We start from the raw sequence: 26,497 nt of genomic DNA on the forward strand, positions 1-26,497 counted from the left end.
TCACAAGCCCGACATGATATGAAACATGGTTTACATACAGTAAACCATCTCATATCCCTTTTTATTTTTTGCATATTCCACACTACTAATGTTAGTAGTGTGTATGTGCAAAATTTGGGCGCTGTAGCTTGTAAAATTAAGGGTTAAATGGCTCCCGCGCAATTTTCTCCGCCAGAGTGGTAAAGCCAGTGACTGAGGGCAGATATTAATAGCCAGGAGAGGGTCCATGGTTATTGGCCCCCCTGGCTCCAAACATCTGCCCCCAGCCACCCCAGAAAAGGCACATCTGGAAGATGCGCCTATTCTGGCACTTGGCCTCTCTCTTCCCACTCCCGTGTAGCGGTGGGATATGGGGTAATGAAGGGTTAATGTCACCTTGCTATTGTAAGGTGACATTAAGCCAGATTAATAATGGAGAGGCGTCAATTATGACACCTATCCATTATTAATCCAATTGTATTAAAGGGTTAAAAAAACACACACATTATTAAAAAGTATTTTAATGAAATAAACACACAGGTTGTTTTAATATTTATTGCTCTCTCAATCCACCTGAAGACCCTCGCTCTGAAAAATAATAAACCAACAATATACATACCTTCAGATGATCTGTCACGTCCCACGAAGTAAATCCATCTGAAGGGGTTAAATCATTTTACAGCCAGGAGCTGTGCTAATGCACTCGCTCGTGCCTGTAAACCCCGGGTGCTGAATGGAAAGCAGGATGATCTGTACTAACCTTGAGTTGCGGTGAGACGCCCTCTGCTGGATGTCCTCATATGAACTCGAGCGTGGGAACTTTTCCAAGGCTCCAGCTGAGCTGTTTTCTTCCCTATGAGAAGACTTGCTCTCCCAGAAATGCAGTGAAAATCCTCTCACAATGGCGGCTGTCCGCTGCCTTCCTTTCTATCTCCCTGTGGCAGGGCTCAGATCCCTCTAGAGGCCTGTCTTCTGTCAGAGTCTCACATACCAGTCCTTGCTGCCATCACCATCCTTTTCTGACTGACTCAAATCTTACCGCCTCATAGCAGTTAGCTCCTCCCCATAACATGTGACTTACCGAGAAGCAGTCATTTGTTGACTGCACTGTCAATACTCCTTCCCATAAAACTCACTAAAATGTTTTCTGATATTATCCCTGTAAGAAAATTCACAAGTAAGACGAGCAAAGAAATGGGAATAACATAGGAAAAACCATACATTGAAAATACAGAAATAACGTAATAGCAAAAATACTTCTATCTCAGAAACTTGATGTGATAGAGCAAAGCTAAGCATATTTTTGGAATTAGCACATCAAACTCCATACACCAGACATATTACCTTTGCTGATGATTTTTTTGTGTTGACCAGTGAAACAGAAGTGCACTTGGGTCGAAATGGATCCAGTGTATCTGTATCAGATTAAGCATATCTGGCCACTAATAGGTATGGATCTCCACTAATGAATATCAGTCGCCCGCCAGGGTCGTAGGGTACTCGGTACCAGGTCCAGTACTTAAAGGGATGTGTCACGGCGGCAACCCAGTCCGTGGCCCTGGGCACCCATGTAAAAGGGATATTGATTAAAGTTCGTGTTCGTGACGCCACCTGTGGTATTTGGTCAGTAGGGACCGACGCTGCTTAAAGGGGTCCTTGGGGGGAGATAGTATGGCAGCTAGATGGAATAACTTCCCACAGGTGAAGTACGTCCCCAGGGCTCCCTGTGTATAGGTGAAGATGGTGAATGGTGCGATGAAGAACGAGGACACAGGTTTGCAATGTCTTTACCTGGTTTACTGTAGCTTCAGGCAACTGCAGTCCAGGGCACCAGATCACAGTCCGGCCGGCTTGGAAGCGAATCCAGAGTCCCCTTCACCAGATGGAGATAAAAGCCTTCCTCAAAGCGCGGTGGTTTTGTAGTCCCTTACTGCCTATGGCTTCTGATAAGGTCCTCACAACTCTTCTCTGTCCCCCATATAGGTTTGGACATAACCCATATGACAGGTGAAGCAGACCTTTTTATAGGGTCTCTATCACGACCCGGGCCCAATAAGTATCACTGTGTCTCCAGGGTGTAAAGGCAGACAGGTAACTTGAAGTTCAGCTGTCCTGCCGGTTTCAGCTATGCCACTTAGAGTTCAGCAGGGCCACCGTCTTTCGGCTACCTGAATCTGCGCCAGCCAGGGAGGTAGCTAATTCACTGCTCTACTCCGCTGGTATCATTCTCCTGTGCCTTTTCTCTCCTGCACACTTTCCACAAGCTGTTCGTTCTTCCTAAGTTCTCTTTTCTCCAGAAGCTGTACTACCTAAGACTACGTGGCCCCTTCAGACCTTCTGACACTTTACGTCTGCCCTCTTCCCTGTCCTCTGACAGAATGCTCTTTAACTTCCTCTCCAGCCAGAATATATAAGGGAAATTCACCCTGAATCCAGGTTCAGAGCTCCCCTTTCTGGCCTGGAGTGTGAATGTGTGGTATGTGAGATTTACCTGGTGAAAGTTATCCTTCATCGCCTCCAAGCTTGATATCACTCTCCCCAAGGGGAAAGCAATGCCACTGTGACGACCAGAACCCTGGGGCGTCACAAATACATACAACATAGATCTCAAGGTGAGTCCCTTGTTCCATCTATTGAAGTAGGCTCATCCCTGGTCCTGACGCATTTCTCCCCCATCAATATTTGCTTGGGAGTTCATCAGGGGACTTGCATAATGAAGGCACCTAAATGGGTTTGAGAGCTGGGGATGGGTATCTGCCCACACCAAGGAGATTCTGTGCTATGTGATGTGATCTAAGGAACATCAATATCTCTGGAGATGGACTCGTAATTTGTAGCTATAGCAGTATGTTTGGGGTCATTACCCTGCTGGATATTGAACCTACGCCACAGTCTCAAGTCTTTTGGAGCCTCAAACAGGTTTTTCTCCAGGATTGCCCTGTATTTAGCTCCATCTTCTCATGAACTCTGACCAGCTTCCCTGTTCCTTCTGAAGAACAGCATCTCCACAGCATGATGCTGCCACCACCATGTGTGGCGGTAGGGATGGTGTTTTCAAGATGAATGCAGTGTTTAGTTTTTTGTTTTTCACACATAACGTTTTGAATTTAGCCCAAAAAGTTCTGCTTTGGTCAATTGCCTCATGCTAGCTGAGTCCCCTACATTGCATTTTGCAAATGGATTTCTTCTTGCCACTTTTTCATAATGTTCAGATTTGTGGAATATGTGACTAAACCTCCGCAGCTTTTCTACATGCCTAAAGCTGGGGAGCCATAGCTATCGATTCTCCCATGCGAGATAATTTAACCAAAAATGCTAATGTCACTTGAATCACTCTGAGTTTGATCCGGGTGGCACGTTAGTGTGACCTGATTATCTCAAAAGAATCAGAGCACAGGTGCGGAAAAAATACAGAACTTAATTTCTTCTCCATTGTCTATATCTGTGGTAATTGGACTGCACTCAGATGGCATCCGAGTGCAGTCCAATGTTTCACATGCACCCATAGACTTATATAGGTGAGTGTGATCCGATTGTCAGATGCATTCGCAGTATCTTATACGCTCATGTGAGCCAGCCCTAATAGTTGTCCTATGGACAGATTCTCCCGCATGAGCTGTGGATCTCTGCAGCTCTTCCATCATGACCATAGACCTCTTAACTGCTTCTCCGATTAGTGCTGTCCTTTCATGGTATGTATGTCAGTTTAGATTGACGGCCATTTCTTGGTAGGTTTGCAGTTGTTCCATACTCCTTCCAGTTTTGGATGATAGATTGAACAATGCTGCGTGAGATGTTCAGAGCTTGTTGGGTTTTTTTTTCGTTTCTTTTTATAACCTAACCCTGCTTTACTCTACTCCAACTTTGTCCGTGACCTGTCCTGTGCTCCTTGGTTTTCATGATGCTGTGTGATCCCTAAAGTTTGGAAATAAATATCTGAGGCCTTCACAGAACAGCTTTAGTTATACAGAGGACAAATTACATACAGGTGGACTGAATTTACTAATTCTGTGACTTCTGATGGCAATTTTATTTTGGAGTATTAGACTACAGGGGGCTGAATACAAATGCATGCCACCATTGTTAGATTTATATTTTAATAATAAAAAAAACATGTATCCTTTCCTTTACACTTCACTAATACTTTCCCAATAAAATCCATTTAAGTTTGTGGGTGTAACATGGAAAAAATTTGAAAAATGTCATGGGGTATATATTCTTTTTCAAGGCCCTGTATGTCGTTCTGGCTTATATATTGCCAAGGGGATAAAAACTCAAAGGTTCTTTAGGAAGTTTCCCAAGCAATTCCCAGCAATCGGTCTGTAAAAAATGAGTAGCACACAGATGCCATACATATATATGCTGCCCTGATTTTTTTTTTTCTCAAATTCATTTATTTGAATGGCCGATTTTGGTCTGCAAACTGGCCCAGAGTAGAACATGTATTTTTTTTTTTTTTAGTGAATAGGGCAGAACTAGGTTTCTATGGGCCTCTGAGTAAATTTTAGGCCTGCGTGCTATACATATCAACATCTTTTCTGCTGCCAACTATTCATAGAATGTTAGAGTTGGAAGAGACCTCAAGGGTCATCGTGTCCAATCCTCTACTCAATGCAGGATTCAGTAAACCATCTCAATCAAATGTCTGTCCATCCTCTATTTGAAGACTTCCAATGAAGGAGAACTCACCACCTCTCGTAGCAGCCTGTTCCACTCATTGATCACCCTCACTGTCAAAAAGTTATTTCTAATATCTAATCTGTGTCTCCTCCCATTCAGTTTCATTCCATTGCTTCTCGTGTTTCAATGTGCAAGTGAGAATAATGATGACCCTTCTACACTGACAGCTATTACCGTATATACTGGAGTATAAGCCGACCCGAGTATAAGCCGACCCCACTAATTTTGCCACCAAAAAATGGGAAAACTTAATGACTCGATTATAAGCCTAGGGTAGAAAATGCAGCAGCTACCGGTAAATATCAAAAGTAAAAATAGATACCAATAAAAGAAAAATTAATTGAGACATCAGTAGGTTAAGTGTTTTTGAATATCCATATTGAATCAAGAGCCCCATATAATGCTCCATAAAGTTTATGATGGGCCCCATAAGATGCTCCATATTAAAATATGCCCCATATAATCCTGCATAAAGGTTAATAATGGCCCTATAAGATGCTCCATAGACACATTTGCCCCATATAATGCTGCACAAATGTTGATTATGGCCCCATAAGATGCTCCATCAAGATATTTGCCCCATATAGTGCTGCACAAACCTTAATTATGGCCCCATAAGATGCTCCATACAGATACTTGCCCCATATAATGCTCCACAAACGTTATGGCCCCATAAGATGCTCCATACAGACACTTGCCCCATATAATGCTCCACAAACGTTAATTATGGCCCCATAAGATGCTCCATAAAGATGTTTGCCCCATATAGTGCTGCACAAATGTTATGGCCCTAAAAGATACTCCATACAGACATTTGCCCCATATAATGTTGCACAAACGTTATGGCCCCATAAGATGCTCCATACAGACATTTGTCCCATACAGTGCTGCACAAACGTTATGGCCCCATAAGATGCTCTATACAGACACTTGCCCCATTATAGTGCTGCACAAACGTTATGGCCCCATAAGATGCTCCATACAGACACTTGCCCCATTATAGTGCTGTACAAAGGTTATGGCCCCGTAAGATGCTCCATACAGACACTTGCCCCATTTGTTGTTGCTGTGATTTAAAAAAAAAAATCACATACTCACCTCTCTGTCGCTCAAGCCCCCGGCACTTGCAATATTCACCTGCTCCTCGTTCCGGCGCCGCTCCATCTTCAGCGTCTTCTGCAGTGCACTGACGTTCAGGCAGAGGGCGCGCACTAACCACGTCACTGCGCCCTCTGACCTGAGCATCACTGCAGACGACGCTGAAGACGGAGCGACGCCAGAACGAGAAGCAGGTGAATATCGCACAGCACTGCGCTCCCCCTCCCCATTATACTCACCTGCTCCTGGCGCGGTCCCTGCTTCCACGACGCTGCAGCTTCTTCCTTTACTGAGCGGTCACCACTCAGTACAGGAAGATGCTGGGGCGCCGGGCAGCCAGGGACCTGCAGGGACCGCGTCAGGAGCAGGTGAGTATAATTAGACAGCCCCCGCTCCCCCTCCCCTGCCGACCCCTGGGTGTGACTCGAGTGTAAGCCGAGAGGGGGACTTTCAGCCCAAAAAAATGGGGTGAAAATCTCAGCTTATACTCAAGTATATACGGTAAGTCTCATCTTAGCCTTCGTTTTTGCAAACTAAACATTCCCAGATCTTTTAACCGTTCCTCGTAGGACATACTTTGCAGTCCGCTCACCATCCTGGTAGCTCTTCTCTAAACTTGCTCTAGTTTTTCAATGTCTTTTTTTTTTTTTATGTGGTGTCCAGAACTGGACACAGTATTCCAGATGAGGCCTGACCAAGGGGGAGAAAAGGGGGATAATTACTTTACGTAATCTAGACTCTATGCTTCTCTTAATACATCCTAGAAGTGTGTTTGCCTTTTCTGCTGAATCACCCTGTTGACTCATGTGCAGTCTGTGATCTATTAGTATTCCCAAGTCTTTTTCATATCTTCTGTTGTTTAGTTCTATGCCTCCCAGTCTATAGATGTAATTTTTGTTTTTCTTACCCAGATGTAGAATCTTTAGTTTCTCCCTGTTAAATACCAATCTATTAGTCACTGACCATTGTTCAAGCTTATCTAGATACTTCTGAATCCTTTCTCTGCCTCTAGTGTTATCTGTCCCTCCTAGCTTTGCATCATCTGAAAATTTGATTAGTTTACCTTCAGTTCCCTATCTAGATCATTTATAAAAATGTTGAGCAACACTGGGGCCTGGACAGAGCCTTGTGGTACCCTATTTGAAGCACTTTACTAATTGGATGTTGTATAATGTGTGTGTGTGTCTGTATGTGTGTATATATATATATATATATATATATATATATATATATATATACTAGACTGTGGCCCGATTCTAACGCATCGGGTATTCTAGAATATGCATGTCCCCGTAGTATATGGACAATGATGATTCCAGAATTCGCGACAGACTGTGCCCGTCGCTGATTGGTCGAGGCAACCTTTATGACATCATCGTCGCCATGGCAACCATTATGACATCTACGTCGATACTGTGCCCATCGCTGATTGGTCGAGGCCGCCAGGCTTTCCATTATGACATCATCGTCGCCATGCTGTGCCCGTCTCTGATTGGTCGAGGCCTGGCGGCCTCGACCAATCAGAGAGGCGGGATTTCCAGGACAGACAGACAGAAAGACAGACAGAAAGACAGACAGACAGACAGACAGACGAAAAAACCCTTAGACAATTATATATATAGACTAGACTGTGGCCCGATTCTAATGCATCGGGTATTCTAGAATATGCATGTCCCCGTAGTATATGGACAATGATGATTCCAGAATTCGCGGCAGACTGTGCCCGTCGCTGATTGGTCGAGGCAACCTTTATGACATCGCCATGGCAACCATTATAACATCTACGTCAATACTGTGCCCGTCGCTGATTGGTCGAGGCCTGGCGGCAGACTGTGCCCGTCGCTGATTAGTCGAGGCAACCTTTATGACATCATCGTCGCCATGCTGTGTCCGTCTCTGATTGGTCGAGGCCTGGCGGCCTCGACCAATCAGAGACGCGGGATTTCCAGGACAGACAGACAGACAGAAAGACAGACAGAAAGACAGACAGACGGAAAAACCCTTAGACAATTATATATATAGATATATATATATATATATATATAATATATTTTTTTTAATATGAATTCAACACTCCAATTAATTATTACGAATGTATATAATATACAATGTATATATATACAGTACAGACCAAAAGTTTGGACACACCTTCTCATTTAAAGATTTTTCTGTATTTTCATGACTATGAAAATTGTACATTCACACTGAAGGCATCAAAACTATGAATTAACACATGTGGAATTATATACTTAACAAAAAAGTGTGAAACAACTGAAATTATGTCTTATATTCTAGGTTCTTCAAAGTAGCCACCTTTTGCTTTGATAACTGCTTTGCACACTCTTGGCATTCTCTTGATGAGCTTCAAGAAGTAGTCACCGGAAATGCTTTTCACTTCACAGGTGTGCCCTGTCAGGTTTAATAAGTGTGATTTCTTGCCTTATAAATGGGGTCTAAAAAATTGGGAAAACTTTGAAAGTGTCCCCAAGTGCAGTTGCAAAAACCATCAAGTGCTATAAAGAAACTGGCTCACATGAGGACCGCCCCAGGAAAGGAAGACCAAGAGTCACCTCTGCTTCTCAGGATAAGTTTATCCAAGTCACCAGCCTCAGAAATCGCAGGTTTACAGTAGCTCAGATTAGAGACCAGGTCAATGCCACACAGAGTTCTAGCAGCAGACACATCTCTACAACAACTGTTAAGAGGAGACTTTGTGCAGCAGGCCTTCATGGTAAAATAGGTGCTAGGAAACCACTGCTAAGGACAGGCAACAAGCAGAAGAGACTTATTTGAGCTAAAGAACATAAGGAATGGACATTACACTAGTGGAAATCTATGCTTTGGTCTGGTGAGTCCAAATTTGAGATCTTTGGTTCCAACCACCGTGTCTTTGTGCGAGGCAGAAAAGGTGAACGGATGGACTCTACATGCCTGGTTCCCACCGTGAAGCATGGAGGAAGAGGTGTGATGGGATGGGGGTGCTTTGCTGATGACACTGTTGGGGATTTATTCAAAATTGGAGGCTTTCTGAACCAGCATGGCTACCACAGCATCTTGCAGCGGCATGCTACTCCATCCGGTTTGCGCCTAGTTGGACCATCATTTATTTTAAAACAGGACAATGACCCCAAACACACCTCCAGGCTGTGTAAGGGCTATTTGACCAAGAAGGAGAGTGATGGGGTGCTACACCAGATGACCTGGCTTCCACAGTCACCAGACCTGAGCCAAATCGAGATGGTTTGGGGTGAGCTGGGCCGCAGAGTGAAGGCAAAAGGGCCAACAAGTGCTAACCATCTCTGGGAACTCCTTCAAGATTGTTGGAAGACCATTCCCTGTGACTACCTCTTGAAGCTCATCAAGAGAATGCCTAGAGTGTGCAAAGCAGTCACGAAAGCAAAAGGTGGCTACTTTGAAGAACCTAGAGTATAAGACATAATTTTCGTTTTTTCACACTTTCTTGTTAAGTATATAATTCCACATGTTTTAATTCATAGTTTTGATGCCTTCAGTGTGAATGTACAATTTTCATAGTCATGAAAATATAGAAAAGTCTTTAAATGAGAAGGCGTGTCCAAACTTTTGGTCTGTACTGTATGTATGTATGTATGTGTGTGTGTATATATATATATATATATATATATATATATGTGTGTATATATGTATTTTTAAGGAGTAGCAGAAAGCTAATTTAAAAATTTGTCCAGCCACATGTCAATTGTTCCAAATGGTCAGTCTAAAAGGAATGTAAATGACCTAGTAATTTACATTTATTGTACACTTATTTTCAAAGATGAGATATCTTCCTAGGCCTACATATGTTGATTGGAGGTCTTAGAGCCCCCAGGGATGCCAGGTGATGAAGTCTTATCTATTTGGCCTAAGGGTACCGTCACACAGTGCCATTTTCATCGCTACGACGGCACGATTCGTGACGTTCTAGCGATATCATTACGATATCGTTGTGTCTGACACGCTACTGCGATCCGGATCCCCGCTGAGAATCGTACGTCGTAGCAGATCGTTTGAAACTTTCTTTCGTCGTCTAGTGTCCCGCTGTGGCGGCATGATTGCATCATGTGACACAGGTTGTATACGATGTGCGCACAGTAACCAACGGCTTCTACATCGCAAATACGTCATGAAATTATCGCTCCAGCGCCGTGTATTGCAACGTGTGACCGCAGTATACGACGCTGGAGCGATAATCATACGACGCTGCAACGTCACGAATCGTGCCGTCGTAGCGATGAAAATGGCACTGTGTGACGGTACCCTAAAGGCTTCAGTAAACATACCAGGATAAAGATCAAAAGCCTTCAGATAAGATTCAATGGGCAGTTTTAACATATAAATGGAAGTATTGCCTGAGATTAGGGACAGAGAGACAGATTGGGATGAGCGAGGACACTGAGAGAGCAGGCTGATTTGACTCCTACCATTTCCAATGTAATGTATGACTTATGACTTTATTGATTATTTGCTATTTTGAGTGACTGTTTATATTTATTATATTTTATTAAGTAAATTCATTTTAGTTTATTCAATTTTCGTGTGAGCGTTTATTTATTCATCACAATTCTTTGTACCGTAAGTAAACAAGTGGTGTCAGAAAGTGGGAATTGTGTCTTGCATAAAAATGTTTGCAAAATTGAATAAGTTTGTGAAGAATAGGAAAGCAATTGAGAGTAGTGTCAGATCCTTGCCAGAATGGGTGTTGTCAGGACCGTGGACCCCAATGGCACAGGAATGTAATAAATATATTGAGGGACAGCGTTTAGCAAATCCCCAGGATGTGGCTGCCAAATTGGATCTCTCAAGGTATGATGCAAAGGAGCAAAAAACAGCAGCGGCCGTTGGATGGGTATGTGTCCAGGCACTGCAAAGTTTGCAGGAGGAGATTGATCACTTGCGTTTAGAGCTGCATACAGCTTTAGAGCAAAGGATCAGCTTGCAGTCAGCTTTGAGAGATCAAGAGAAACAGCATGATAAAATGCATCAGAGATTTGAAGAATATGTGATAAAAAATATGAATAAGAATATGCGCAGGAGGAGACAGCAGCCAGTGTCAGATAGTCATACTGCACATGTTAGAACCATGACTGCACATGAGAAATGGTCAGATTTGTTACAATGGGATGATTTAGAAAACGAGGTAGAATTGCATGCCAGACCTATTGTAGTTACAAAGACCAAGAGAGAAGTCACTCAGCGTTGGGGAGATAGGATGGATGCAGGAGATGCAGCTGTCGGTGCAGAATCCGCCATGACAGAGGAAACTAGAAATTATACAGCAGGAGAACTAACAGAATTAGCCACCAGATACAGACAGCAAGCAGGAGAGAATTTATTAACATGGATTCTCAGGTTATGGGATTTTGGAGCCGATACGATGATCTTGAACCGTCTTGAGGGCATAGGAATTGCTAGTATTTGTATTGATCCCATGGTGCGTTTAAAAATGAGACGTGCAAGGGACACTGCAGATAATTTTTCCCTATTGCATTTGGTGAGGGATTCTGTGGCACAAGTGTATGATTCTCCTATTGATCTAATACCACAAACACGATGGGAGTCTCTTGCAGATGGAGTTCAGAGACTGAGAGAAATTGCGTGTATAGGTGGTATAACTCAAAATCCTTTGCCAGATATGAGTGATCACTTTGCTGTTGTCGATGATTGGAAGGGGCCAGATGCTGCAGTTATGACAGTACTGATAAAAAATAAGTTCATAGAAGGTGCCCCAGCTGCTTACAAATCACCATTATTCACCATGCTCAGTGCGCTCATGGGAAACTCCACTAATGTATATACAGCATGCAGTTTGATCTCTGTTATCTGCCCTAGAAAAAACAAAAGTGTCAGTAGACAGAGTAGATCAAGAGAGAAGGAAAGGCGATAATTCCCAAGTTAGAAAAAGCAGAAAGGAGCTGTTTTGTGACCTGATAGCTAGTGGAGTTCCATTTCAGGACATAGATGGCATTTCTACATGTAACCTGTTCAGAAGATGGCAAGATTTGATCAGAAATGGCAGATTGAAAATCGCCAGGCCCAGGAGGGTGGCGACAAATGAGATAGGAGGTTGGAAGGATAGAGGTGGGACACTTGATAATAAAGTCCCTACTGCACCCGCCCCTTTGTCGACTCCAATACCATGCCTCTATTCCCTCATGGACTAATTAGATAAAAATTGTGGAACATTCCATGAGAATTGTGATTGAACAGTTTTGCCATTTGTTGATGTCTAATGATGTTTGTTTTTGTTTTAATAGTTTATACGAAGAGAAAATCCTGTGAGCATATTATGACATATGCGCTGACTGAAATGATTAATTGAGTTTGGTCTTGGTGATTCATAAATATGCATTTATCATTTGAGGGTTTGTAATGCCTTCCAATTGACAGTCCGCTTTCATTTGGTGCTAGACCTTGGTGTTTTTAAATGGCAAAAGACCACAACAGACACAAGATGACTGTATGTGGAAGCCATTGTGAAAGAGACATACAAGGAAAAGAGGGTGTTAAAATTACAGACAATGATTAGTTAGATGACAAATAAAAAAAATTATGGGGGTTGACTGAAGTAATAGATTACTTATTTGTTACATGTTTGTCACTGTAAGTTGTTTGTACAAACCCCTGTATTTGTCATGGATATCCTTTGTTTAAAATTGGTTCATAGTCAAAGAGAAAATCCACGTGGTATTTTTGTATTTTTTATTGGTAATTTTGTATTAATTTTTAATGAGCGCATTCTTTCAATTCTGTTTTGCCTAGTGATTAGTTTTTTTTTGTTTTTTTTTAAAGGAACAATTTTCTCCTTTCAGCTCACCAAATGTTGGATTGGGGGTGTGTAAATTTAGCCTTTTGTTTGCAGGATTGAAAGAAGAATCCTTGGCCATCTGATTACCATGTGTGCATTGTAAATAGTTTTTGTCTCTGCAGTACTCAAACAGCAATCCATTTAAATTTAGAAGTGACTTAAGGCTGAGTCACACATAACGATATCGTTGCAACGTCACGCTTTTGGTGATGTAGCAACGATCCCGCTAACGATCTCGTTATGTGTGAAGGCGACCAACGATCAGGCCCCTGCTGGGAGATCGTTGGTCGTTGGGGAATGATCAGGACCATTTTTTGGTCGCTGATCCCCCTCTGTCATCGCTGGATCGGCGTGTGTGATGCCGATCTAGCGATGTGTTCACTTGTAACCAGGGTAAATATCGGGTTACTAAGCGCAGGGCCGCGCTTAGTAACCCGATATTTACCCTGGTTACCATTGTAAAAGTTAAAACAGTACATACTCACATTCTGATGTCTGTCATTTCCCCGGCGTCCACAGGGTTAAAACTGCTTTCGGCAGGAGCGCTGTTAATGCACGCGCTCTGGCCGAGAGCATCCCTGCACTGACTGTGTCAGCGCCGGCCGTAAAGCAGAGCACAGCGGTGACGTCACCGCTGTTACTGCCAGCGCTGACACTTTCAGTGCAGGGAAGCTCTCGGCAGCAGTGCGTGCATTAGCAGCGCTCTTGCCCAAAGCAGTTTTAACCCTGTGGACGCCGGCGGGGGACGTGACAGACATCAGAATGTGAGTATATAGTGTTTTCTTTTTTTTTTACTTTTACAATGGTAACCAGGGTAAATATCGGGTTACTAAGCGCGGCCCTGCACTTAGTAACCCAATGTTTACCCTGGTTGCCCGGGTGCTGCAGGGGGACTTCGGCATCATTGAAGACAGTTTCAACGATGCCAAAGTCGTTCCCCTGATCGTTGGTCGCTGGAGAGAGCTGTCTGTGTGACCGCTCCCCAGCAACCACACAACGACTTACCAACGATCACGGCCAGGTCGTATCGCTGGACGTGATCGTTGGTAAGTCGTTTAGTGTGACTTAGGCTTTATTTTATTTTATTTTTTAGTATTTCAGATTTTTATATTTTTGGGAGTTCCTGTGTATATTTGATTTTTGAAAAATGTGTAAGTTAAATAAGAAATGATTTAAGTGAATGTTTGTTAAAATCATTTTTTTGATTTGCATCTACACTTCACTGCAAAATTAACATGGAATACAAATGTGTGGGTTATCCAAAGTGTGATTTTCTTTGTTCATATGTAAATGAGAAACTTTACTGGGTACTGAATGAATGCATTGCTGAAATCAGGGACAATGTTTGGATGTAAAGTGTTTGTTATTGATGTAAATAATTAATTTGGTAAAATTCAGCTACAAATGCATTTTTTGGTCTGGGTTATGTTTTTTAATGAAAAAATGTGGAAACATTTAATTACTGATTTTGATTTTGAGTATTAACATAATTTTGAAATTCTTATTGACATTATTGTATTAGAAATCATTATGATCATTATTATGCAAATGTGATTGATGTGAATTTTATGCATTTGATAACTGTGTTTGATATTCTGGAGTTATGTTATTTTTCAGTGTATAAGTCCAGACATATATGATTTATATGATACACATGTTTTATTGAGTATAAAGTTATGATTTAGATTAGAAATATATGTTTGCTACCATAGAAAATTTCAAAGGTTGTTTTGGGCATATTTAATTGGACCAGGTATTTTTGTTTTATTCATTTGATGAAGGGGTGGAGAAACAAGCCACCAGGACCTGAACTTTTTGACTGACTTATCATGGACCAAGTTAATACATCTTGGATTGTTGCTTTGGACTGAACCTTTTCAAGTGTGACTTTGAATTTCTTTCCAATAGTGCAGGCTGTATCTGTGCCAATGTCCAATTGAGTGCTGAGACCGAACCCAGATGCTGCTAAGCCGTGACCAGGGTGAACCTCAGAACCGCCAGCTGATGACAAGCGAGGGGAGAACTAACCCTAGAAGCGTCTGCCTGAATGTAAATGGCGTATAATTTGAGGCCCTGACCAGCTGCAGCAATAGAAGATGAAGGGACTCAGCCATGGACACCTACACCCCCCTCACCCATTACTCTGAAGAAATGAGGGGTTAATGTTAAAGGGCAGGGACAGATTACATTTATGAGTCTGTCCTTTGGCCAACCAGGGAAAGCAGTGAAGTCATCTTGGCCTTTAGGCAAGAGGATGAGGGCACAATAATCCCCGTGCTTTCCCTGCAACATAGACCAATCTATATTTGTGGTCTAATGAAGAAAAGAAGATTTCTGCAAAGACATATCATTATTCCAGTACTTTTTGGTCCATTGTTTTGTTTTTGATTTTTATGTCCATTGTTTTTTGTACCAACGTAGTTTTCTATTGGTAGCAAACAAATAAATATATAGGGAACAAATGAAAAATTTATGAAGGATTTGAATAGTTTTAGTGGTAGGATAACTAATTAAAGTGATTGAAATCAGGGGTGGAATGTGTAGAGTGTATGTATGTATATATGTATGTATGTGTGTATATATATATATATATATATATATATATATATATATATATATATATATATATATACATACAGGGGTTGGACAAAATAATGGAAGCACCTTGAAACATCAGTAAAAGTTAGTTTAATATGGTGTAGGTCCACCTTTTTTGGCGATTACAGCCTCAATTCTCCAAGGTATGGATTCATACAAGGTTTGAATTGTTTCCAAAGGAATTTTAGCCCATTCTGCAGTTAAAATGCCCTCCAGTTCTTTGAGCGACGATGGCGGCGGAAATCGACTTCTAACTTGAATCTCTAAAATCGACCATAAATGCTCAATAATGTTGAGGTCTGGGGATTGTGGGGGCCAGATGAGATGCTCAACTTCATTAGAATGTTCCTCGTGCCATGCTTTAACGATTCTAGCTGTATGAATTGGTGCATTATCATCCTGAAAGATGGCGTTCCCCTTTGGGAACAGTGCTTGAACCATTGGATGCAGTTGGTCGCCCAAAATGCCTAAATAATCTCGGCCGTTAATTCTTCCATGATGGGATATCATTGGCCCGGCGGATCTCCACGAAATAGCACCCCAGATCATCACAGAACCTCCGCCATGTTTTACGGTTGTGGAAAGGCAGTCTGGATGGAATGCTTCTTTTGGCTGTCTCCAAACGTACACTCGGCCGGAGGTCGGAAAGAGGGTAAACGATGATTCGTCTGAGAATATCACATGTTTCCACTGCTCGAGGGACCAATTCTGGAGGTTTCTACACCACTCTAAATGCTTGGAAACTTTTGTCATTGAGAGCAGCGGTTTTCTAATTGCAGTTCTTCCATGGAATCCAGATTTGTGCAGCTCCCGACGAACAGTTTTTGTGGAAACTGGGTTCTGTAGGTGTTCATTGAGCTCAGCAGTGATTTTCGGAGCCGTGGTCTTGCGATCCTCTCTCACAATTCGCTTTAGAGTCCGACAGTCTCTCTCAGTCAACTTTGACTTTCGGCCGGACCTGTGCTTTGCTGTGGACGTTTTTCCTTCTCTTTCAAATGCAGTCATTACTTTGGAGATAGTACCTCTTGACACGCCAAGCATTCGGGCACTTTCTGTTACACTAGCGCCTGCCATACGAGCACCAACAATTTGGCCTCTTTGAAAATCCGAGAGGTCTGCCATTGGTATCAGGTTCTCATCAATGTTCTTACAATTATGCAAAACAAACAGTTAATTTACATAGACATATCACATAACACAAATAATCAACTACAAAACATTACCATATGTCATGGTTTGCATGTTTATCACATGTTCGAAGATTATGATGCCAAAACGTTAGATGTTTTCATTATTTTGTCCAACCCCATGTGTGTGTGTATGTATGTACGTACACACACACACACACACACACACACACACACACACACACACACACACACACACACACACACACTAGATGGTAGCCCGATTCTAATGCATCAGGTATTCTAGCACATGTATGTAGTTTATTTATGAAGATTTTAGAATAATACATTGAATACACAGGATTCGGACGGCCGCAACCAATTAGCGTGGTTCAAATCCCGCACCAATTTGCGGCCGGACTGCACCTGTTGCTGATTGTTCGCGGCCGGCCACGTAGTATATAGCGCAGCCACGTAGTATATAACAGCCCACGTAGTACATAGCACAGCCACGTAGTACATAGCACAGCCACGTAGTATATAGCACAGCTATGTAATATATAGCACAGCCACGTAGTTTATAGTACAGCCCACAGAGTATTTAGCACAGCCCACGGAGTATATAGCACAGCCACGTAGTTTATAACAGGCCACGCACGCAGTATATAACACAGCCCACGTAGTGTAACACACAGCCCACGTAGTGTAAAACACACAGCCCACGTAGTGTAAAACACACAGCCCACGTAGTGTAAAACACACAGCCCACGTAGTGTAAAACACACAGCCCACGTAGTGTAAAACACAGCCCACGTAGTGTATAACAGCCACGTAATATATAGCACAGCCACGTACAGTAGTATATTGCACAGCCCACGTAGTATATTGCACAGCCCACGTAGTATATTGCATAGCCCACGTAGTATATAGCAATGTGGGCATCATATCCCTGTTAAAAAAAAGAATTAAAATAAGAAATAGTTATATACTCACCTTCCGTTGGCCCCCGGACCCAGGCGAAGCGTTTACCGATGCTCCTCGCGCGCTCCGGTCCCAAGACTATATAATTGTCTAAGGGTCACTTCCGTCTTTCTGTCTGTTCTTCTTTCTGTCTGTCACGGAAATCCCAAGTCGCTGATTGGTCGCGGCAAAACAGCCACGACCAATCAGCGACGGGCACAGTCCGGGGGCAAAATGGCTGCTCCTTACTCCCCGCAGTCAGTGCCTGCTCCATACTCCCCTCCAGTCAGCGCTCACACAGGGTTAATGGCAGCGTTAACGGACCACGTTATGCTACGGTGTAACGCACTCCGTTAACGCTGCTATTAACCCTGTGTGACCAACTTTTTACTATTGATGCTGCCTATGCAGCATCAATAGTAAAAAGATCTAATGTTAAAAATAATTTAAAAAATAAAAAATAGTTATATACTCACCATCCGTCGACCCCTCGGATCCAGAACAGGCCATTCCCGCTCCTCGCGACGCTCCGGTGACCGCTCCATGCATTGCGATCTCGCGAGATGATGATGTAGCGGTCTCGGTCTCGGCAATGCACTCTTGGGGCCGGAGCGCGCGAGGAGCATCGGTAAACGCTTTGCCTGGATCTGGGGGCCAACGAAGGTGAGTATATAACTTTTTTATTTTAATTCTTTTTTTTAACAGGGATATCATGCCCACATTGCTATATACTACGTGGGCTGTGCAATGTACTACGTGGGCTGTGCAATATACTACGTGGGCTGTGCAATATACTACGTGCATGTAGAAAAGCCGCGGAGACACCATCACGTGTTTCTCAACGCAAGCAATGAATAGCCAGGTCTTTCACCGGGAAGGAACAACCACGGGAAGGGCAGCATCCAATAAAGGAAAACCACCTATGCCAAAACATGGTATCCATCCACAGACAGCTGTTTCGGGGTATTTGCCCCTCATCAGTATGGAGTAGGAAACTGGCTATTAGGAGCAGTGCCTAGTGAAAAGGCTATAAACATAAGGATGAATGACCTCGGGGAGATCAAAACATCCAACACCGCGGAGACACCATCACGTGTTTCTCAACGCAGTGATCAATATACTACGTGGGCTGTGCAATATACTACGTGGCTGTGCAATATACTACATGGCTGTGCAATATACTACGTGGCTGTGCTATATACTACGTGGCTGTGTTTTTTACTGCGTGGGCTGTTATATACTACGTGGCTGTGTTATATACCACGTGGCCGGCCGCGAACAATCAGCGACAGGCGCAGTCTTCCCGCGAATTGGCGCAGGACTTGCACCACGCTTCGCTAATTGGTTGGCGCCGGCCGAATCCTGTGTGTTCAATGTATTATTCTAAAATCTTCATAAATAAACTACATACATATTCTAGAATATCCGATGCGTTAGAATCGGGCAACCATCTAGTGTGTGTGTGTGTGTGTGTGTGTGTGTGTGTGTGTGTATATGTATATAATATAATATATATATATATATATATATATATATATATATATATATATATATATATACAGTACAGACCAAAAGTTTGGACACACCTTCTCATTTAAAGATTTTTTCTCTATTTTCATGGCTATGAAAATTGTTCATTCACACTGAAGGCATCAAAACTATGAATTAACACATGTGGAATTGTATACTTAACAAAAAAGTGAAACAACTGAAATTATGTCTTATTTTTTAGGTTCTTCAAAGTAGCCACCTTTTGCTTTGATGACTGCTTTGCACACTCTTGGCATTTTCTTGATGAGTTTCAAGAGGTAGTCATAGGGCATGGTTTTCACTTCACAGGTGTGCCCTGTCAGGTTTAATAAGTGGGATTTCTTGCCTTATAAAGTTGGGACCATCAGTTGTGTTGTGCAGAAGTCTGGTGGATACCCAGCTGATAGTCCTACTGAATAGACTGTTAGAATTTGTATTATGGCAAGAAAAAAGCAGCTAAGTAAAGAAAAACAAGTGGCCATCATTCAGATTAGAGACCAGGTCAATGCCACACAGAGTTATAGCAGTAGACACATCTCTACAACAACTGTAAGAGGAGACTTTGTGCAGCAGGCCTTCATGGTAAAATAGCTGCTAGGAAACCACTGCTAAGGACAGGCAACAAGCAAAAGAGACTTGTTTGGGCTAATGAACACAAGGAATGGACATTAGACCAGTGGAAATCTGTGCTTTGGTCTGATGAGTCCAAATTTGAGATCTTTGGTTCCAACCACCGTGTCTTTGTGCGACGCAGAAAAGGTGAACGGATGGACTCTACATGCCTGATTCCCACCGTGAAGCATGGAGGAGGAGGTGTGATGGGGTGGGGGTGCTTTGCTGGTGACACTGTTGGGGATTTATTCAAAATTGAAGGCATACTGAACCAGCATGTCTACCACAGCATCTTGCAGCGACATGCTATTCCATCCGGTTTGCGTTTAGTTGGACCATCATTTATTTTCAACAGGACAATGACCCCAAACACACCTCCAGGCTGTGTAAGGGCTATTTGACCAAGAAGGAGAGTGATGGGGTGCCACGCTAGATGACCTGGCCTCCACAGTCACCAGAACTGAACCCAATCGACATGGTTTGGGCTGAACTGGACCGCAGAGTGAAGGCAAAAGGGCCAACAAGTGCTAAGCATCTCTGGGAACGCCTTCAAGATTGTTGGAAGACCATTCCCGGTGACTACCTCTTGAAACTCATCAAGAGAATGCCAAGAGTGTGCAAAGCAGTCATCAAAGCAAAAGGTGGCTGCTTTGAAGAACCTAGAATATAAGACATAATTTCAGTTGTGTCACACTTTTTTGTTAAGTATATAATTCCACATGTGTTAATTCATAGTTTTGATGCCTTCAGTGTGAATGTACAATTTTCATAGTCATGAAAATGCAGAAAAATCATTAAATGAGAAGGTGTGTCCAAACTTTTGGTCTGTACTGTATATATATGTGTATGTGTGTATATATATATACAGGTCCTTCTAAAAAAATTAGCATATAGTGTTAAATTTCATTATTTACCATAATGTAATGATTACAATTAAACTTTCATATATTATAGATTCATTATCCACCAACTGAAATTTGTCAGGTCTTTTATTGTTTTAATACTGATGATTTTGGCCTACAACTCCTGATAACCCAAAAAACCTGTCTCAATAAATTAGCATATTTCACCCGGCCAATCAAATAAAAGTGTTTTTTAATAACAAACAAAAAAAAACAACAAATAATAATGTTCAGTTATGCACTCAATACTTGGTCGGGAATCCTTTGGCAGAAATGACTGCTTCAATGCGGCGTGGCATGGAGGCAATCAGCCTGTGACACTGCTGAGATGTTATGGAGGCCCAGGATGCTTCAATAGCGGCCTTAAGCTCATCCAGAGTGTTGGGTCTTGCGTCTCTCAACTTTCTCTTCACAATATCCCACAGATTCTCTATGGGGTTCAGGTCAGGAGAGTTGGCAGGCCAATTGAGCACAATAATACCATGGTCAGTAAACCATTTACCAGTGGTTTTGGCACTGTGAGCAGGTGCCAGGTCGTGCTGAAAAATGAAATCTTCATCTCCATAAAGCATTTCAGCCGATGGAAGCATGAAGTGCTCCAAAATCTCCTGATAGCTAGCTGCATTGACCCTGCCCTTGATGAAACACAGTGGACCAACACCAGCAGCTGACATGGCACCCCACACCATCACTGACTGTGGGTACTTGACACTGGACTTCAGGCATTTTGGCATTTCCTTCTCCCCAGTCTTCCTCCAGACTCTGGCACCTTGATTTCCGAATGACATGCAAAATTTGCTTTCATCAGAAAAAAGTACTTGGGACCACTTAGCAACAGTCCAGTGCTGCTTCTCTGTAGCCCAGGTCAGGCGCTTCTGCCGCTGTTTATGGTTCAAAAGTGGCTTTACCTGGGGAATGCGGCACCTGTAGCCCATTTCCTCCACACCAGACTCAGTCCACTGCTTCCTCAGGTTCCCCAAGGTCTGGAATCGGTCCTTCTCCACAATCTTCCTCAGGGTCCGGTCACCTCTTCTCGTTGTACAGCGTTTTCTGCCACATTGTTTCCTTCCAACAGACTTACCATTGAGGTGCCTTGATACAGCACTCTGGGAACAGCCTATTTGTTGAGAAATTTCTTTCTGGGTCTTACCCTCTTGCTTGAGGGTGTCAATGATGGCCTTCTTGACATCTGTCAGGTCGCTAGTCTTACCCATGATGGGGGTTTTGAGTAATGAACCAGGCAGGGAGTTTTTAAAAGCCTCAGGTATCTTTTGCATGTGTTTAGAGTTAATTAGTTGATTCATAAGATTAGGGTAATAGGTCGTTTAGAGAACCTTTTCTTGATATGCTAATTTATTGAGACAGGTTTTTTGGGTTATCAGGAGTTGTATGCCAAAATCATCAGTATTAAAACAATAAAAGACCTGACAAATTTCAGTTGGTGGATAATGAATCTATAATATATGAAAGTTTAATTGTAATCATTACATTATGGTAAATAATGAAATTTAACACTATATGCTAATTTTTTGAGAAGGACCTGTATATATATATATATATATATATATATATATATATATATATATATATATATATATATATATATATATATTTTTTTTTTTTTTTTAAATATGATTTCAACACTCCAATTAATTAATACGAATGATGGAGATATTGATTGGATGTATTATATAATATACAGTGTGTGTATGTGTAATATGTATATATGTATTTTCAAGGAGTATAGCAGAAAGCTAATTGAAAAACTTGTCCAGCCACATGTCAATTGTTCCAAATGGTCAGTCTAAAAGGAATGTAAATGACCTAGTAATTTACATTTATTGTACACTTATCTTCAAAGATGAGATATCTTCCTAGGCCTACATATGTTGATTGGAGGTCTTAGAGCCCCCAGGGATGCCAGGTGATGAAGTCTTATCTATTTGGCCTTAGGGTACTGTCACACTCTGCAACTTTCCAACGATCACGACCAGCGATACGACCTGGCCGTGATCGTTGGAAAGTCGTTGTGTGGTCGCTGGAGAGCTGTCACACAGACAGCTCTCCAGCGACCAAAGATGCCGAGGTCCCGGGTAACCAGGGTAAACATCGGGTTACTAAGCGCAGGGCCGCGCTTAGTAACCCGATTTTTACCCTGGTTACCAGCGTAAAAGTAAAAAAAACCAAACCGTACATACTCACATTCTGGTGTCCTTCAGGTCCCTTGCAGTCTGCTTCCCGCTCTGACTGAGTGCCGCCGTAAAGTGAAAGCAGATCACAGCGGTGACGTCACCGCTGTGATCTGCTCTTACTTTCCGGCCGGCAGTCAGTCAGAGCGGGAAGCAGACGGCAAGGGACCTGAAGGACACCAGAATGTGAGTATGTACGGTTTGGTTTTTTTAACTTTTACGCTGGTAACCACGGTAAACATCGGGTTACTAAGCGCGGCCCTGCGCTTAGTAACCCGATGTTTACCCTGGTTACAAGCGAACGCATCGCTGGATCGCTGTCACACACAACGATCCAGCGATGACAGCGGGAGATCCAGCGACGAAATAAAGTTTAAAACGATCTGCTACGACGTACGATTCTCAGCGGGGTCCATGATCGCAGTAGCGTGTCAGACACTGCGATAGCGTATGGATATCGCTGGAACGTCACGGATCGTACCGTCGCAGCGACAAAAGTGCCACTGTGAGACGGTACCCTAAGGCTTCAGTAAACATACCAGGATAAAGATCAAAAGCCTTCAGATAAGATTCAATGGTCAGTTTTAACATATAAATGGAAGTATTGCCTGAGATTAGGGACAGAGAGACAGATTGGGATGAGCTAGGACACTGAGAGAGCAGCCTGATTTGACTCCTACCATTTCCAATGTAATGTATGACTTATGACTATAGATTATTTACTATTTTGAGTGACTGTTTATATTTATCTTTTATTAAGTAAATTCATTTTAGTTTATTCAATTTTCATGTGAGCATTTATTTATTCATCACAATTCTTTGAACCGTAACAAAACATATGTGCAACCATTTATAATCACTCTTTGAGTACGATCACTAAGCCAGTTATGAATCCACCTAACCGTAGCCTTGTCAATCTCATCTTGGTCATTTTTTCAATAAGGATAGTATGAGATGCTTTATCAAATGCTTGGCTGAAATCGAGATGCACTATATCTACCACTTTTCTCTGATCCATACAGTCAGTGATTCCATCAGTGATTCCATCCATACTTAGATTGCTATGGGCCTCATGGTAACTTTTGGACCTGGGTGCCATACATGTCAAAATCTTTTCTGCTGCCAGTGATTGGATTTAAAGTGTCCAGTAACTGTGTTATTACATGGCATCCTTTATGATGTTACTTATCTGCTCTTCTTCCTATTCAGGTATCAACAATATTGAATCCTCTCAGTGGAAATCTTCTTCTATATAAGAGAATTTTCTTGATTGTCTCATGAAAGATGGAAAAGAACAGTGACAAGATGGCGGAGACAATATTACAACTCACCCTAGAGATCCTTTTCCGGCTTACGGGAAAGGTGAGCGATTCTGATGACCTCACATTACATCATTCATATCTATGGAATAATAGATGGACAGAACTGGAGAGGTGAGGACTCGGGAAATGTCTGTAGTGAGTTTTATTAATGTGTCTCTCCATAACTAGGATTACACGGAAATGAGGAAGACCTCTTGTGACCACTGTCAGGCCCCTGTGTCTGAGAGATGGGACAGACCCCTAAGCCCAATCACCGGAGCTCCATCTGATACCTTGATTCATGAGAACATCAATGACCAGAATATCCTAGAACTCACCTACAAGATGATTGAGCTGCTGACTGGAGAGGTGACACTGCTGGGAATGCTGGGACATTATACAGTAACGCTATGAAGGGATCTGGGGATGACTGTGACATTGTATTTGTCAGGTTCCACTAAGGTGTCAGAATGTCGCCATCTATTTTTCCATGGAGGAGTGGGAGTATTTAGAAGGACACATAGATCAGTACAAGGGCATCATGGAGGTTCCCCAGCCCCTCACATCTCCAGGTAATAGACAGGACTAAATACACACGGCCTATAATTATCTGTATGTAAAGAATGAATTCAGTCCCTGTATGTGTTTCCTCCAGATCTATCCAGTAAGAGGACAACACCAGAGAGACGTCCCCGTCCTCTTCTTTCACAGGATTGTAATCAAGAAAGTCCCAATGTTCCTCAGGATGATCAGGTAGATGGAGAGAATTTGTCATGAAATCTCCCCTATGATGTGTAGATGGCTGTGAAGGTCTTGTGCTCAGTCTTGTTTTATCCACCAGTATTATATGTTTTATACTTGTGTAATGAGAGCGGTGGAGATGGCAGGATTAGAGCTGATCATAGATGTGTCTTCTCCATCTGTCTATGACTCTTACAATATTTGTTTCAGGGTGAAGATCTGACCCATACAAATACTACAGAGACATGTTTGAGGAGTGATAAGAGTTGTAAAGAGGGGATTCTTTCAGATAACAGGACAGGTGAGTATTAGCCTGAATATTTTACTTATTCACTGATTGGTACAAATATGTTTTTGATTCTATTAAATGCGTACTATTTTCTGAACCGCAAAGTGTGCCCATTGCTGTGCTCTGCCCTCGAGTTTTACAAGTTGCCTTTTGCATCTCTGTGGCATCATCTTCCAGGTAGAAGTAGAGGTTCAGGTAGATTCAGATCCAGGTAGAGATTCACCCTTGTCTTAGTGTTGAGACTGCAGAGTTCAGTAACTCAGAATGCTCCAACAATTCTTTCACAGTGTGCTGTCATCTTGTATTTGTATATAATTCCTGCATACCCTCAGTCCTGTTGGTTAATTCTCTGCTACCCAGTTTCTGGACTACACCATCGGATGCAGTAAGCTTAAGAAACTGGTATTGGACTGTTCAGATTGTGCAGTTATTTTTCAGCTCTGGTGTTATTCCTGCAGCCTCTCAGTCCAGACAGTTAACCTTCTACTAGCCACCAGGATTATCGCACTGGCTCCATTAAGCATATGAACGGTCATTGTTCATATTATGCATTTATCCTTGCAAAATGCTGGTAGTTCTTCTGCCTTCCTCTGTGCTACTTTGAACTAGCCGTTTCCCTCTCTTCTGGCCTTATGGTCTACCTTGTGCCCTCCAGCCGACTGTGCCAACGTTTTGTGTCCGTGTGGCCCACTTTTACCTGCAAATTCGTGAATCTACCTCAGTAAGGGGGTGGAACAATCTGTAGGTGTGTGAACGTAGATGTACGGTATGCTGGATTCAGTTTAACCAATGTAAGGTTTTCCACACCTGTGGAGGACAATCTTGTCTGCGTCATTGTGACATTGCCATCTGCTGCACTTATTACCCTCTCTGAGGCAAGGCAGTAAGTAGACTAATGGCAAACAGGGCCAAATACTGCTACTGGTCCAATTTTTTGATGTAGAAGTTCATGAGGGTAGATCCTGGCTAGTGAGGTGGTGCAGGTTGGCGCAGCCGATGATAAAATACCTGGCCCATAAATTATGTTCGCTACTGCTGTGACTACTTAGATACAAAATCTCACATGCAGAAGCCATATTGTTCAAAATAGTCCTATGGTTGTAAACCAGGACTGATATGGGCTATAGCGCTATGGAGCTCCTACTTGACATTAGAACATAAAAACATGGAGCATATCAACCACCAAAGAATACACAGTAATTAAAAAGGTATATTTTTAATAGTAGTACAATAAATCACGACAAACAATACACAACATGTACCACAAAATAATTTTGGTCAACAACAGAACTATTCATATCCAGTCAGAAGGCACACGAATAATAATGGTTTCACCCCACAGGCATAAATATAGGAAGCAACCATCCCAGAACCAAAACCTATAGGTAGCTGTACATATCACATGGCAGTGCAGTTTCATCATGTAAAAAGTAATCTAGGGAATAACATGCTTACTACCACCACATAGGAAAAAAATATGTAGAATGCTTCATTTTCTAAGGTCAGGGACCACTCATGTTTTAAGACCTAATCAGTGGTGTATCACGTACTCCCATTATTGGTTCTTGCCCATATTCATAACCGCGGGTGTAGACACCCGCCCCTACACGTGTTTCGCGTCACCTTCCTCAGGGGGGCCAAGATGGTATAAATGTCCCATATGTCCCT

The 26,497-nt window shown here is 42.4% G+C and overlaps 1 protein-coding gene across 3 annotated transcripts in view; it reads left to right on the plus strand.

Annotated features, from left to right (window-relative positions):
* Positions 1–26,497, plus strand: part of LOC143766280 (uncharacterized) — a 148,552-nt gene that overhangs the window by 17,712 nt on the left and 104,343 nt on the right. The window contains exons 2-6 of one of the 3 annotated variants that reach the window (XM_077253827.1): positions 23,708–23,860; positions 23,989–24,168; positions 24,251–24,371; positions 24,455–24,552; positions 24,751–24,841. The exons of 1 other annotated variant lie outside the window; for it this stretch is intronic. In XM_077253827.1, the coding sequence (XP_077109942.1) occupies positions 23,783–23,860; positions 23,989–24,168; positions 24,251–24,371; positions 24,455–24,552; positions 24,751–24,841 (568 nt within the window). In that variant the 5' untranslated portion in view covers positions 23,708–23,782. The remainder of the gene's footprint in view (positions 1–23,707; positions 23,861–23,988; positions 24,169–24,250; positions 24,372–24,454; positions 24,553–24,750; positions 24,842–26,497) is intronic. One more of the 3 variants, XM_077253828.1, reaches the window with a different exon arrangement.

The sequence above is a fragment of the Ranitomeya variabilis genome, chromosome 4 (genome assembly GCF_051348905.1).
Source record: "Ranitomeya variabilis isolate aRanVar5 chromosome 4, aRanVar5.hap1, whole genome shotgun sequence".
In the NCBI taxonomy this organism is placed as follows: domain Eukaryota; kingdom Metazoa; phylum Chordata; class Amphibia; order Anura; family Dendrobatidae; genus Ranitomeya; species Ranitomeya variabilis.